Source organism: Microcebus murinus, chromosome 5, assembly GCF_040939455.1.
Source record: "Microcebus murinus isolate Inina chromosome 5, M.murinus_Inina_mat1.0, whole genome shotgun sequence".
Lineage (NCBI taxonomy): Eukaryota > Metazoa > Chordata > Mammalia > Primates > Cheirogaleidae > Microcebus > Microcebus murinus.
This window is the reverse complement of record NC_134108.1, coordinates 93,875,873-93,891,326: the sequence shown is the minus strand read 5'-3', so window position 1 is coordinate 93,891,326 and position 15,454 is coordinate 93,875,873. Positions and strand designations below refer to the sequence as shown.

Here is a 15,454-nt window from a genome sequence, read left to right as displayed (position 1 = left end):
TCAGTGGCTCATTTATATAACATCCAGTATCTGGCAGAATGCCGGCCTTCACTTCAACAAAGCATATATTGGATGCTTGCTCCATGTCAGTTCCTGGACTGAGTACTTTTACCCGATTTATCTCCAATTTTTATGATTACCTTGAAAGAATTATTCCCACCTAAAAAAAAAATGGAGAAACTGGAGGGAGATAAAGGAAGTTAAATATCTTGCCTAAGGAGTATGTGAAACTAAACTAAATTTGGCCTGAGGCTGCCTCCGTACCTTGAGTTCCTACATAATGAATTACAATCTAACTTAGTATTAAAAGTAAACACATTGAAAACCTAATTTAGGATTATATTTTTTGCAACAACTAGCTGGGTTTCAGCTAATCACAGCAGTGGAGCTTCAGCCAATCACAGGCTTCCAATTAATCAACTCATACACAAATATGGCAGCAGGGAGCTGGAACCAATCAAGCTGTTTCTGGACCTCCCTTCCATTTTCTGTCTATACATAATGCCTGCTCACGTTGCAGAGCTCGGCTCTCTGAACCTCTTCAGGTTCTGAGGGCTGCCCAATTCGTGAATTGTTCTTTGCTCAAATAAACTCTGTTGAATTTAATTTGTTGAAAGTTTTTCCAGTTGTTTCTGACTTGAAAAAAAAAAAAAGAACACCACACTAATGGTCCTGCACATCAAATTCTGGGTAGAGATGTGTAGAACTCTAACTTGAAAGAGACCTTCCCAATAGGCTACCACACTTTGTGGATCTTATAGAATGTTCTTCTCTATTCTGCCTGTAGAAAGATTAAAATGCAAGTGTACATTTTGAAAAGAATGCATTGCATTGTATGTATCAATAACATGAACTTCTTAGGCTCTTAGTCAATTGTCAGGCTAATCCTAGGTGCCTTTGAGGCACTGATACAATGTATTTATTCTTTTCTCTATAGGTAGGAAATATTATTAAAAGCCAAAATCACTGAAATCTGAATATAACATGGAGCTTCCTCCTCCCTTTTCTACCTCGTTGGGAAGAATCTATACCACCAAGGAATTTTATACACTTTGGTCGCCTGAGGCAGCAAATTCTTCTTCTGCACTATCTGAGCTGAATAATATTGAGAAGTTAAAGGACACTTCACTTTATTTATGTACTCTTGAGCTATGGAAAATGAAAATAGTATCATAAAAATTGAGTTCAGGCTTTTTGAGGGGGAAAATATGATGGTCTTGTAATAATAAACCCTTAGATATGGCTACCAAAAGCTCTCTGTTATCTGAAATTCAATTAACCAGAAAGGGGTGTTACCTGCTACTTTTCCAAATCTGTATGGTATGACATGATAACAAATTGTTATAATCCTATCTTGTCAAATCATCTGAATCATCAAAGAAAAATTAAATTATTTCATTTAGTTGGTACTAATAAATTCATTCTTTTTATACATAGTATGTCAACAAGAATTCTTGGTTAAGCAAAATATTCTCTTCTCTAAATCATACTAAATAACTGCTACAATAGAAACTGCTACCCAAAACAGTATTTTACAGTTAATTATAAGTGGTTAAGTGCCTGGAATCTGGAAACAGACTGCCTGGGCTCAACTCTCAGCTCTGTTAATTACTAAAGGCAGCACTGTAGACAAATTACTTATTATCCCTATTCTTTAGTTTCCTTATCTGTAAACTGAGGCTAATAATCCTATAAATTAGCAACAAAGATTAATTTAAAGCCTAATATATGTCTATGATATTATTATTGGCACGTACTAGGTGCTCAAGAAATATTTACTGAATTATTACCCTTGAATTCCCACATCCTTTTAATGATGGAAATGGTCCCAATTTTACAAGAATGAACAGATATCAGAAGATTGATTCAATAATGGCTAAGATGAAAGAAACAATCTCCTGGTTTTCAGGAAAAAAACTCAAAATACAATAAAATTCATAGGGCATTGATTGCCCTTTTTATAGGATTGATGCTTTAATAAGATCTTGCAGTATCATGTATTTTACCTGCTATGTTGCTTCTGTTTCTGCTCAGAGTCACAATCACTGGATTTAAAGAGGAGACATATGTAAACGCTCTGGGAAGTACTGCAGAATGGTCCCCTCTGATCACTGTCACATTCACAATGTGTCCATCTTTCCCCTGAAAAATCAATTTTAAAATTCAAACCTCAGTCTGATTTTAAAGTAACACTGACTTGAGGGAAGAGAAGGCCATATAGAACTGGTTTAAAAAGTTAATTTCAAGAAAGTTGTTTTTAAAGTGTATATTTGCTACTTTTAAGTCTCCTTTCTCACCATCTCTCTCTCTCTCTCTCTCTCTCTCTCTCTCTTTCCCTCTCTCTCTCTCTCTCACACACACACACAGAGTGACAAATGCTTGAAATAGGCAAGCACAGTGTTAAAGAATAGATCCAGAAGGACCACACCATTACTCTAAAGGGTAAATAATAATGATTTGCAACTAACATATTGTTTCTTTAAAAAAAAATGGCAATTTCAAATAACTGTCTATACCCAGCTAAACTATCCCACAAATATGAGTGTACTTTCAGACATGTAAGTACTCAGAAAATTTCCCTCCCACATACTCTTTCATGGGATGTTTCCTAAGGTTGTTATATCACAAAATAAGTAATTTAAAAAATAAAATATGAACTCTAAGAAAGTGAATCTACTCAAGAGAGCAATCAAAGGAAGTACTAGGATGAAATATGTAGAATAAACCAAGAAACAACCAACATAGATTGAAGAAGGAGAACAGAGACCTTCAAAAAAAAAAGTAACTGATATGTTGAAACTTTTTTAAAAGATGGTGGATTTTTAATATGAGAAAGACATGTTTATAAAAAAAACTCTAGGGATAAAAACAAAGAACTACAAAAGAAAAAATATATATCACTTGGTTTTGCCAGCATCATTTATATAGTTATAGTAATATAAACATGTTTTATTGATTTAACAAAAAATTATACTGTAACTATATTCAAAAGAATTAAAATGGTTGTTTCAGAAAGGAGGACTTAAAGAAGGGGGAAGAGTGGGAGAAGGAAGAGAGCATGATTTACCATTTTCCTTTTAACTTTACATGTATCACTCTGATCAAAAATAAAAGTTAACTTTTTTAATGTTTATCCTCTCTGATAAAAGAAATCCAAACATATATATCTTACCCATTAGATGGTAAATATATATCAAAGTGATAATACCCAGTGTAGACCAAACTACCCAAAACCAGACACTTGCACAGTGATGGTGGGAGTATACACTGAAAAGGAATTTCAGACAACTAGATATTACATATAAAAAGTTTTATAATTTAGATTAATTTATCCTGAGAAAATAAATGTGCCTCAAAATATAGTAATTAGGATGATCAAAGCTGTGTTGTTCACAACAGGGAAAATTTAGAAATTATCTAAATGCCCAATAACCCAGGATGTCCCAAAAGTCTCCATACAAAGGAAAAATTTTATAATGAATGTTTTGTAAGTAAAGGTACATTTAGCTACAATTTTCCATTTTCCCTATGCATGGTGACTTTTGGGATGCCTGTAGAGAATAAACAAATTCAACCATACATTGGAATTTGGTTGTACACAGTACAACCATACATTGGAATTTCATGTATTGTACATAGAAAAGCTAGCTTTTCATAATAGTTAAGAAATTTGATGAGATAAAAATATAGGACCAGTGATCAAAGAATATTCTGAAACCTATCTTCTAGGGAATCTTTATTTGTTCAGTAGACAGCCATCTTTGGGGATCGTGGGTGTGCTAGGAATGTTGATGATGTTAAAGTCAACTCTGAATAGAGAGCTCAACTGCAGAGTGTCACGCTCACCAACAGTACCAGGGAAGGGCCCAGACTCAAATTCCTTAATAGGCCATGAGAGAGCACTAACTGCAAAGAAAGAAAGAGCTCAGGAACTTGTTTTTAAGGGAAAAAGTATGCAGTGGGGAATAACTAAGAATATATGTCACAGGAACAAAACATTCTAGAAGTTTCTATGCTCCACCATTCACATTCATGCTAGAAAAAAAAATTGCTAGTGAAAACTAAGTTATTAATATTTACTGTTTGCTTAAGAGATAAAAGAGACTTTAAGATATATAAGTGCTGCAAACCAACATACAGAATGTACACTAGATAAATGTATTTATTCTGTGGCACTAATGAGCACTGAGAGTGTGGACAGGAAGTGTCTGGTTGCATTCTTTGTAAAGGAATTAACTGATATTAATTACAAGCTCCATTAGTGGGGTCAGTTTCCCACTTCATAGCAAAACAGACAAATATAAATAATGCAAACATAGTGTCATGATGAGAGGTTTACATCAGTTAATTTCGTTCCAAGACGTGAGTTGTTGAAAGCCTTGTGTTAATAATTGTTTCCCACCCTAAGAGAAGGAGATGCCAAAGGAATCCACTTACCCTGGGTGGAACTCTGCATTGAATTCTTCGTGAATTGCTTGCGGTGGCATTGATGGCACAAGACTGAGATCCAAACAACACCAGGCTAACACCTTCCAAACTGGAACCTCGGATGGTGGCCCAGAGCCCTCCTGTAACAAAAACAGCATTTTCATATAGGATCCACTGCCATGTACACAGACAAAAAAATCAATTATCCACGAGAGAGCCAAAATGAAATTAAAATATGAAACCATTTAGTCAAAACACAAGGCAATGCTCAAGCTGCAGAAAAAAGACTGAAGGTAGCATACAAACTGTCTTACAGAGAGGCAGAAATAGTGACACAGGACTGCCGTGAGTCAGAACAGTAAAGTAGACAGTCTGAAAACTCCTTCTGCTCTAGATTCTAAAATATCATTCCTGCCAATGCTAAAATGTATTTTTTTTTCCCTGAGAAAAGCGTTAGAGAGCACTATGGTAGAGAGAGCAGTGGCCCAGAGCCAGGGCTGCAGATTGCTCTGCCACTTAAAGCAGGTCATTGCAGTGTTGTCCCTGAGCTGACTGGTCCCCATTTTCCTAATCTCTAAATGATTGTATCATCCCTCTCAGCTTTGTGATGTCGGTACCACACATACCAGGTTCTAGTCACCTTGATGGCACAGAAATGACTGGTGTCACCAGCCACTGCCATCAGGATCTCTCTGCTGATCACCAAAGAACAGCCACAGAAACCCCCTTCCTCACTGCAGACATCGGTAAGAAGGAAGATGCCTCCAATCCCGCTGAGATCACGGCACACTTTCCTGTTTGAAGGAGCAGCCCTTGGTCTGGCTAATGATCAAAAAAGGCACCTATTCATAACGAGGGAAATGATTCTAGTCTGCCATCTCCCTGGAAGGTTACACAAGAGAGGCACCAAAGACAGCTTTGTATCCCTTGAGAGTGGGGAGGGCTACAGAAGCAAGATTAACTTCTCCAGGTTTATCAGGGACAGAAATAGGAACTTAAACAACCTGATAAAAAAACCTTTGGGGACAGTGTGACTGGGTGGAATAATACCCTGAAGTTAAATCTGTAACTTGCCTTGAAGAGTCAGAGCAAGACTACAATAGACTACAAAGTTAGAGAATAAAATGGAAAAAGCAATATACAATAGCAAACTAAGAGATACAATATCTGGAAACAAACCTGACGCCCCTCCAAAAAAGAATTTAAGAAGATAAATAAAAATTGAAAAAGACTTTGAAATGCTGCTAAATAATTTAGATGGATTAAAATTTAGATAAGAAAACTACAATATATGGACAAAAAGAGTGAATATCATGAAGGTGACATGTCTTTGTAAATTAAATTAAAGCATCAATGTAATACCAATAAAAATACAAACATACAAACAGGATTTTTATTCAAATTAGACAAAATGATTCTAAAGTTTAATGAAAAATAAACAATAAAATAGCCAGAAAACAAAATTTAGAAAATAAGAGTAAAAAAGGTCTTCTGTAAGACATTAAAATATCTTATAAATATTCAATATATTATAATTAAAATGTAATAATAGAACATGCACAGATAGACAGATAAATGGAACAAAATAGGAAGTCCACAGAAAAATGCAGATAAATACGGGGTCATAGGATTTAATAAATATGGCATTTCATGTAAGTGCAAAAAAGATGAATTATTTATTTAGTAAGTAAAATAAGCAAATAGCACTGAAAAAATTAAGTCTGAACTTCTACCTCACATCCATAATCAAAATAAATTCCAAATTTATCAAGTATTTAAGAATAAAAAAGAAAGTTATTTAAAAGGAAACATGGACCGGGCATGGTGGCTCACGCCTATAATCCTAGCACTCTGGGAGGCCGAGGTGGGCGGATTGCTTGAGGTCAGGAGTTCAAAACCAGCCTGAGCAAGAGTGAGACCCCATTTCTACTATAAAATAGAAAGAAATATATAGAAAAAATTAGCTGGGCATGGTGGCACATGCCTGTAGTCCCAGCTACTAGGGAGGCTGAGGCAGCAGGATTGCTTGAGCCCGGGAATTTGAGGTTGCTGTGAGCTAGGCTGACGCCACGGCACTCACTCTAGCCTAGGCAACAAAGTGAGACTCTGTCTCAAAAATAAATAAATAAATAAAAATAAAATAAAATATATTTTTACTCTAGCCCAGGCAACAGAGCAACACTGTGTCTTAAAAAAAAAGAAAGAAAGAAAAAATAAATATGTTCTAAGCTGTGGTCCTCTGGCCACCAGAATAAACAATGACAAAAATCCAAAGCGTTAAGGACAGGAGTTTTATGCTCCAAAATTTATACATTAGCAAACATATGCATGAGTATTCTTGAGATGATTCTTGCAATCTGGCTGGGTTATTTTGAACTGGTTGTGTCTCTCCAAAAGCAGCAAGTCATGGAGAGATTTCTGATTTTCCACCGAACTAAGACCCAATCCACGGGGTCATGTTAACAAGACCCACTGCCCTCTGTATTCCCCATTACTCAAACGGCAGTTGGCTTTGCATGCTAACCAAGTACCAAGTACCCAATGTACATCAGTGAAAAGACACATTTATAAATATCAGCTATGTACAAAGTCCCTAGTGGGTGGGCAAGGCCTGTACTGGACATTTTTCAAATGTTTTAACTTTTAACGGGACTTTCCCATCTGCTGGCTCATTTTAATTTCACTCAGATCTAGGTAACCTACAAGTCAAGCATCATTAGGCCATTCTATAATTTAGACAACCTTAAACACAGAAGCAGCAAGATCCCAAGTGTCAAACAGTTCTCATGTTCACGATATCTCCATGTCTTTCCATATGAAACTCTGGGAAAGTCACTTTCCTTTTAAAACCACCATTATCTCATCTTAAAAATGTGGATAATAATTCCATCCTTTGGGCAGTTGTAAGCATTTAGGGTGAAGTGTGAATACTTAGAAGAGGTACTCAATAAATGAAACTGTGGCGATCATCATCATTATTAGAAAACTAAGTAGGACCCATAGAAGTAACTGCAACTTCTAGGTCACACATCTGACTTGTGGTAGGATTAAAACCCAGGCACATGTCCTATAACTCCCAATCCAGTGTTGTTTCCACTAGGCCAGATGGACCTGGTGACTCAGTAACTAACCCAATTACATCTGACACCACAGCCAAACTATAATCCTTTATATGACAAGTGAATTCACTTAAGGGCTCAAATGTCTGTTGCTCATTAGACGAAGTGCTGATCTCAGAAAACAAAAAGCTGCCAATCATAGTGGATATGGAATTTATTACACGGCAGGACTAGATTGCTATCAGCAAGAACGCTAGCTTCACAGGGTCAGATCCATTGCCAGGCCCTCCCCAGATTACCAATCTCTGCAGCTCTGGAAGGTTCCACAGCATCCAGTCTAGGTTCCACGCTCAGGAAGAGACCTTCTCCACTGGCATTGACAGCAAGACCAGAGGGTCTCACCAACATCGAGATCCGATGCACTCCGACAGGTAGCAGGTCAGTCCGACAGACCACAGTCGTTTGGTTTGAGAAAATAACTTTGCAACTCGTTTGGTTCACTCTAACCTGCAAGGACTGGGAGTCACCAGAGAAACCAGTGCCGGTGATATAAACCAGTAGGTTGACGTCACCATCTTAAAGGAGGAAAAACATTAAGAAACAAAATCATCATCGCTCAGTGAAATCATTCCATTTAAGAGATCTCTCTCTAACATCAAATGTTCATTCCCTCTCACCTTCCCCTCCCAAAATTCAGGTAATTGAATACTGACTCAAAATTGGACATCTGCCTTTATTATTGTAGTACACAGCCCCCATCTTAAATTTTCTCAACCTAGTAATGAGGAATGGCTGCTTAATTAAAAAAAGAGAGAGAGAAAAGAAGATCAAAATAAAGACTATTTCAAAACAAGGGACAAAGAACAAAACATTTTAAGTCATCAAAAATCTACTTGTTTTCCATTTCAAGCCATGACTACATCCCTCAGATGGACCAAAAAATACACTTTCTGCTGCATCACTCAACTTCCACCTAATGAACTGAGGGATCTTCTACCCACCCATCACCAGTGACATGGCCTCTAACAAAATCACTGAGTCTAAAGTCCGTGCCCATCTCAGTTTAAGTCACAAGTCATACCCGGAGAACACCACACAGAGTGGACCCAGGGAGTTGACTCTTGGAGGTACTGGAAAGAACAGGAACTTCTACAATGAGCTGGTATGTCATTCACTTGCACAACCACCTGAAAAATGGCAAAAATATAATGTTTTAATGTATGCATTTCATATGCACAAAGGTATTAGTAAAGTACTTGTGAGGATTCCCCAAGCTAAAATGTGTTCGTGATTCACTTATTCTCTTTCCTTTCTTCTATTTCTCCAGTAATTAATCTTAAATTGCAATGAATGGCTCAAAACACATGATGCTTTTTTAAGAAAAAAGAATGACGGTGGATGTGCTGAAACCCATTTCTGCAATTAAATATGCTCCATCTTGAGTAAATTTCCTCTCTGTCCATAGAAATAAATTTTAGAAACTTAACCTGCACAAAGACTTCTTATCACTCTGTATTTCCAACCAGGTACCCACTTCATGTGAAAAGTCTTTTCTTTGCTAGTGAAGACCAATGAAATAAGAACTTTCCTTCCACCAACAATACATGAATATATAACTTAAGACTAGAGTGTTTGTGGACATTTGGTTTAAAGTCTTTTTTTGTCCTAATAGGTAGGCCCCTAAGAAGAGACTATATGTCTCTCCCTTTCACTAGAACTAATGCTAATCCATTAGAACTTAAACAATACTTGGAAATGAGAAAGGTGAAAAAGATATGACTCAATTGATTCTCTACATATAAAAAATGGATTAAGGGCATACACACTATATTTATGATAGTGTTTCCTTACAAGTGGAAGAAGTATTGGAACACCATGGTTGATAAAGAACATTTCAATTTTATCTATAAATATTTTATTTTTTCCATAAAAACAAAAATTATAAATATGTCAAAATGTTGATGACAATTGTCAGATTGAGTACCCCTGTGTTGATTATATTATTCTTTATTGTTTTATATTTTTAAACTTTCTGAAAAGCAGATGACCTCTAACAGGAATATGGGAAGATGGGAAAGAGAAAAGGACATTTTAAAAACAAAAAGAATGACTTAGCTCATTTACTTTCCAATACCACTGTGTGGAGGCATAAAACATATTTAGCTATAGAGGTTCTCTAATTTTTTTGCGCCATAACAATAGTATCTCTAATTATAATAAGATGTTGTGGTTACAAAGCATTTATGTTTTCATGGTACTTTACATACCCTGTAGAAGTAGAAAGAGTACAGCCATTAATTACTCCTGTTTCACAGATTGTAAAAATGACCCTTGGGAGCTAAATCAATTGGCCTATGTTACGAAGCAGTTGGAGGCGGAGTTAGGCTTGAAACTAATACTTGTGCTTACAGTGGCTCATCCATGCTCACCTGCGTGTGCTGGTTGACCGTAGCTAACATGTCTCCAAATATAGGGCCAAGAAAAACTCCACCATCATATACCACACGAGCAGTTGCAATAGGATTCACTCCAGTAAGATTTCCATCAGAGACCTGAGATGGTTACATTTCTGGTAAATTCTGTCATGGAACAGAAATCTAATCTTGATTAAAACACATGATAGGGGGCCTTTTCACATTGTGTTTGAGATCATCAGACAGCTAGAAAGTGAAAGCGAAGTGAGAGAATTGAAATCTAGACACTTCACAGTAAGTAATGGCTAATGGAAGCCCCAGTGGATCAGAGAGAGATTTATTTGCAAGTAGAGTTGCCAAAGGAGGCACAACAGACCAATCTTCTCTCTAAGCCTTCAGATGTTTTGCTTCTCTGTGCATCTCTGTTTTATATGTTTGAAGTCCAAGATATTAAAATAAAATGTAAGGAAACAGTACTATAACACCAAGATCTCCTACCCTCCCTCCATCTCCACACCAGTATTTCGTTTCAAAACCAGATGACTCATAATACCATATAACTGGGAAAAAATTTCATTTCGATCTTCACTTTATAATAACCAAATGCTAAATGATCATTAGATTATTTTTTAAAACCCTAAATATGCAAGAGCATCTGGTTTCATCATTATCCAAAGACAGCAAATTCTTTTCTAAACTTCCTTCTGCTATGCCATCTGCTCCCATGATAATCCAAGTCAATCACATCTGCTTAAATTATCCAATAACAGATGTAGAATTATTGTATGGTGGACACTGACCAACAAATTCTCTACTTACACTGCATTGGGAAAGGACATGTTGGGTTTAAATTGCTTTATCAGGGATACGAGATACAAATTATGTGTTGAAAACTTTTAGGAGTAAAGATCACAGAATTCCTTTACTTGACTGTTCCAACAAAATGAATAATTCATGACGGTTTTCATTCATATAATTCTAATTTTTCTTTTTTTACAAAATTTCTCCAAGGCACCAAATCTATACCCACTAACAGGGATGCCATACATACCCTGATAAAATTGGGCAAATCCCCAATCTGAGTGGACCAGGACAGGGTCCACACATGTTCGTAGCAAGAGCTGAGATCCTCCTTCACAGAGAAGTCACTGGCGTTGAGGTATCTGGATGTGAGGTCATCAGCATTGTCCTGCAAGAGCTTGTGAAGGTCACTAGCAGAAATGTTCACAGGGACATCTGTGAGAGAAGGTTTTGAAGCAGAAAACACAAGACACTAATTAATCCACCTGACAGGGTTTCCTCACCAAAGATAACAGAGAATAAAATACCAGGATGCCTACCAAATTTGCAGGGGACCCTCAAGGTCAAAACACAGCTTCGAGAGAACCCCGACCCTAGTTAAACCATTTTTCCCCTAAGCCAAATGCAAGGAGATACCCATTTTTTACATCATAATATCTCTCATCAGTGTCAAATCACATAGCAAGCAGAGAGCTCAGTCATGTCAGACAAAACCAACTGATTGTCAACTCAACATGTAAACTTCAGACACCCTTGTAATGCCTGAACGTCTAATTAAATATTAGACTTTCCCTGGAAAAATTTAGCTGTCCCAGTGAACAGACAAAAGTTGGCCACTTTTCACAGGGCGTGGGGGAGGCCTACAGCAGCTGACACCCATAAAAACTTAGCCAACCCAGCTGAGGAATGTTGGCATTTAACTTTGGTTTCTCTATTAGAATTTTCTTTAAGCCCAACCACCTGCTTCCCCATTCCACATCCCCACAGAGAAATAACAACACTGTGTTTGAACCCTGCCTCATGCTTTACCAAAAGTTTCCATTTCGTTAGCTGCTCCCCGAAGCCCTGTGAGGCGGATCATTTGGGTACCCTAATGCCTACTTTAGAGATGAAGAAAATGAAACCCAGTGATATTCAGAAGCCTGCCAACCCAGTCAGACAGGTTTAGATTAAAACCCAGGTTGCCCTCCACCTTCTCAAGACCTTTCTTCTTAAATTCCATACTGCCCCAAAGGGTTAATAAAACATCACTGTATTTCTAGGGTGCAAAAAAAATTCTCATCCCTTTAAAATACATGTCTCTACATGTACAAACAATTTCAGACCCATTCCCATTCCCAAAGGCCAGGTTAGGCCGACTTTCCCCAGTTGTTTGACAGGCAGTAATGTGAGGATCATGGGCAATGGAACAGGGTAGCAGAAGTCTCTCTACAGATGAGCTCTTGTTCATGAGAAAAGGAACATAGCACAGTAATGGACCTCACACAGGAAGGGCAGTGTTGCCATTTATTAACCCACTTATCAGACTCCAAACGCCTAGGGGCCTTCAAATTTTCCTAAGTTGCCCAATTGTAGTAAGAACATCACTCAGTTCCTCCCACCCGAGAAGATCCTTTGCAAGCCCAGCATCTTTCTGCTTAGGAGGGCAAAAGAATTTTGAACCATGTACCAATTTTTACATGGAGTTCAATGTTTACTCTGGAGTTCTCCTGCACTTCCCTCTGATTCCCCATGTTTCCCCCCAAACAAGTAGCATATCACTGTTACTCATCCTCATTCTTTGTGAAATGTGTGTATTCTTGCAGATTTACGAACACTGCTCCAATTGCATCTGAAAGCTCTTCTACGTTTGCTGTGAACACTAAAATCCTAGACAGCATATGGTGGCACCATTGAGTTTGACTCCAAAGGACCATGACTACCATGGATGTTGGCCTAAAATACTCTAGAGAGAAGAGGACTGACCTCAAAATCAAATACCTATGTTCACATCTTAACCCTGCCATCACTTATTTGCATGACCTTTGTACAAGTGTCAGTGTAGTTGGCTGAATGAGGGACCCCCCCAAAAGACATATCAATGTCCTAATCCCCAGAATATATGAATGCTACCTTCTTGTAAAATGCAAGAATGAATATTGCTTTATGTGAAAAAGATGTGGTTAAGGGTCTTAAGAGAAGGAGTTTATTGTGGATTATCCAAGTAGTACCTAAATGCAATCATATGTATCCTTATAAGATAGAGGAAGAGGAAATTTTGAGATAGAAGAGGAAGAGCCCACGGAGGCAGCCCACGGAACTGCGGAGGCAGAGGTTGGAGTGCTGCCACCAGAAACTGGATGAGGCAGGAAACAGATCCTTCCCAAGAGCCTTAGGAGGGAGTGTGGCCCTGACAACAACTTGATTTTGGACTTCTGGCCTCCAGAACGTGGAGGAAATAAAGTTTTGTTGTTTCAAGTCACCAACTTATGGCAATTTAATACAAAAGTCCCAGGAAGCTAATCCCACTCTGTTTCCACATCTACAAAATTAAAGGTTGGGGTAGTATTAACAATAAGTCCTGTTCAAGATCTTTAATTTTAAGAAGGTCGTTTCAGACACTTGGAAAACAAAGTAGCTTTAAGACTGTCACCCTATCTGACAACCTCGCAGGATGCTGCTTGCCTAGGAAGGAAGGCCCCTCAGCACGTAAATGAGAAGTGTTCTACCCCCAGTTGCCCCTTTACCAGGAATCACTGCATTAGAAAGTTGGATGCGAAAGTGTCCTCCTAAAGGTGGACTTGTCCTCTGTAGTCTCTGTGTTGCCAACTGGACCAGTCCAGATCCTTCTTCTGTTCCTTCCATGGGCACAGAGCTGAGGCAGGTCAGAAACAAAGAATGAACCCCAGTACCATCAAGAAGTGCTAATCCACACAGAATATAGTCCCATTTCAAAGACCAGGGCACACCCCCTCCCCCATGGTTCTAGGCTATGAGCTCAAACTTCCAAATATTGAGTGTCCCTCTGTTGCCACAGCAGAAAAAGTGTAGTATAAATATTAGGATTCTTTTTGTCTTGTTTTGTTTTTATTTATTTTATTTTGAGAAAAGGTCTCTCCCTGTCACCGCGGCTAGAGTACAGTGGTGTCATCATAGCTCACTGCAAGCAAACTCAAGCAATCCTCCTGCCTCAGCCCCCTAAGTAGTTGAGACTACAGGCATGCACCATGACGTCCAGCTAATTTTCTATTTCTTGTAGACATGAGGTCTTGTTCTTGCTGGTCTCAAACTCCTGACCTCAAGTGATCCTCCTGCCTTGGCCTCCCAAAGTGCTAGGATTACAGGCATGAGCCACCGTGGCCAGTCAAATACTAGGATTCTTTAAGAGTGCTCCACCCTTCACCCTACAATGATCTTGGGAGCACAGGGATCCAGAATCAGCTCTGGTTCTGAAACAGAGTTGAGCAAGAACTTGTTTTTCTGGAGCCCCATCTGCATATGCAAACAAAAAGTCAGTGTGCCCTGATCCACAGAGGCTTCTCGCCTGGTATACTTAGCTGAAACATGGTCACTCCAGCTAGCCAAGTCTTATCTAGTTCCTGTGTACAAACACACTGCCTGCCCAATCCTGTTTTTAATATGACAAGTGGTTCCAATAAAAAGTGACACACCATGAGATGGAATACTGTTCAGTCATTGCTATGGTGTAAATATTTGTGTAGCTCCATAATTTATACATTGAAATCTTAACCCCCAAGATGATGGCATTAGGAGGTAAGGCCTTACTGGGGGTGATTAGGTCTTGAGGGTGGAGGCTTCATGAATGGGATTAGTGCCTTTATAAAATAGGCCCCCAATATTTAAGTACTACATACTGATAAGCATACTTAACAAACATACAGAAATCAACAGAGTGGCACTGCCTGGGTTGAGGTGTACATCTAGGAGAACCTAGTCTGAAGGTTGTCCCATCTGGCTTAGAACAGAGGCTTCCAGAAGCAGCTAAGGGGGCTTTGAGGAGACCCAGAAAGGAAGGTTGTCAGAATCACTCCAAGTGTGAGTCTGAGTAACCTAAATTAGCCTCTATCATTTTAGAGTTAATAACTTTGGCATTGAGAGTCTGCCAATATGGTATATCCTAAATGGTATATGGCTATGTGGGCATATCCTATTGCTCCTAGGCTACAAACCTGTACAGCACGTTACTGTACTAAATACTGCAGGCCATTGTAACACAATTGTACACATTTACGTACCTAAACACATCCAAACATAGAAAAGATACAGTAAATATATGGCAAATGTTATAGACAAATATTATAATTCATCCCATTATTGATAGAAATATTGCTATGTGGGTCATGACTTTATATACAGATATATACATAAACACATATACAGTATATACATACACATACACACATATATATACATATACATATATAAAAGGCAGAGTATCTCAATTCTTCCCATCCTACTGGGGTTTAAGCGAAAAATTAAAAGGACAGATTAGAGCACACATGTGATCCAGCAGCTTGGAAGAGCCTGATTCTTGGTTACTGCTTTGTAAACGGTGGCTGGAAATGTTTTAGCAAGGAGAAGCAATGCTTATGGGGCTCTAGTGCCATCTGGTGGTAAGTTCCTAGAAATAGTTATTTATGTTCCTTAGAAGAATTCTTTTCACTTGAAAGGATTTCAACAAAATTAATATATAGGGAATGGAATGAAAACAGAAAACAGTTGTAATGTGACCTTCCGAACAGCAATACAACT

The 15,454-nt window shown here is 38.2% G+C and overlaps 1 protein-coding gene across 1 annotated transcript in view; it reads right to left on the bottom strand.

Moving 5' to 3' along the window:
- The window catches only part of PKHD1 (PKHD1 ciliary IPT domain containing fibrocystin/polyductin), a 424,797-nt gene that overhangs the window by 370,672 nt on the left and 38,671 nt on the right, over nt 1–15,454 (bottom strand). The window contains exons 23-29 of the mRNA XM_076003302.1: nt 13,429–13,556; nt 10,953–11,137; nt 9,917–10,039; nt 8,569–8,674; nt 7,787–8,062; nt 4,438–4,568; nt 2,007–2,142 (exon numbers count right to left, since the gene is read on the bottom strand). Of these exons, the coding sequence (XP_075859417.1) occupies nt 2,007–2,142; nt 4,438–4,568; nt 7,787–8,062; nt 8,569–8,674; nt 9,917–10,039; nt 10,953–11,137; nt 13,429–13,556 (1,085 nt within the window). The remainder of the gene's footprint in view (nt 1–2,006; nt 2,143–4,437; nt 4,569–7,786; nt 8,063–8,568; nt 8,675–9,916; nt 10,040–10,952; nt 11,138–13,428; nt 13,557–15,454) is intronic.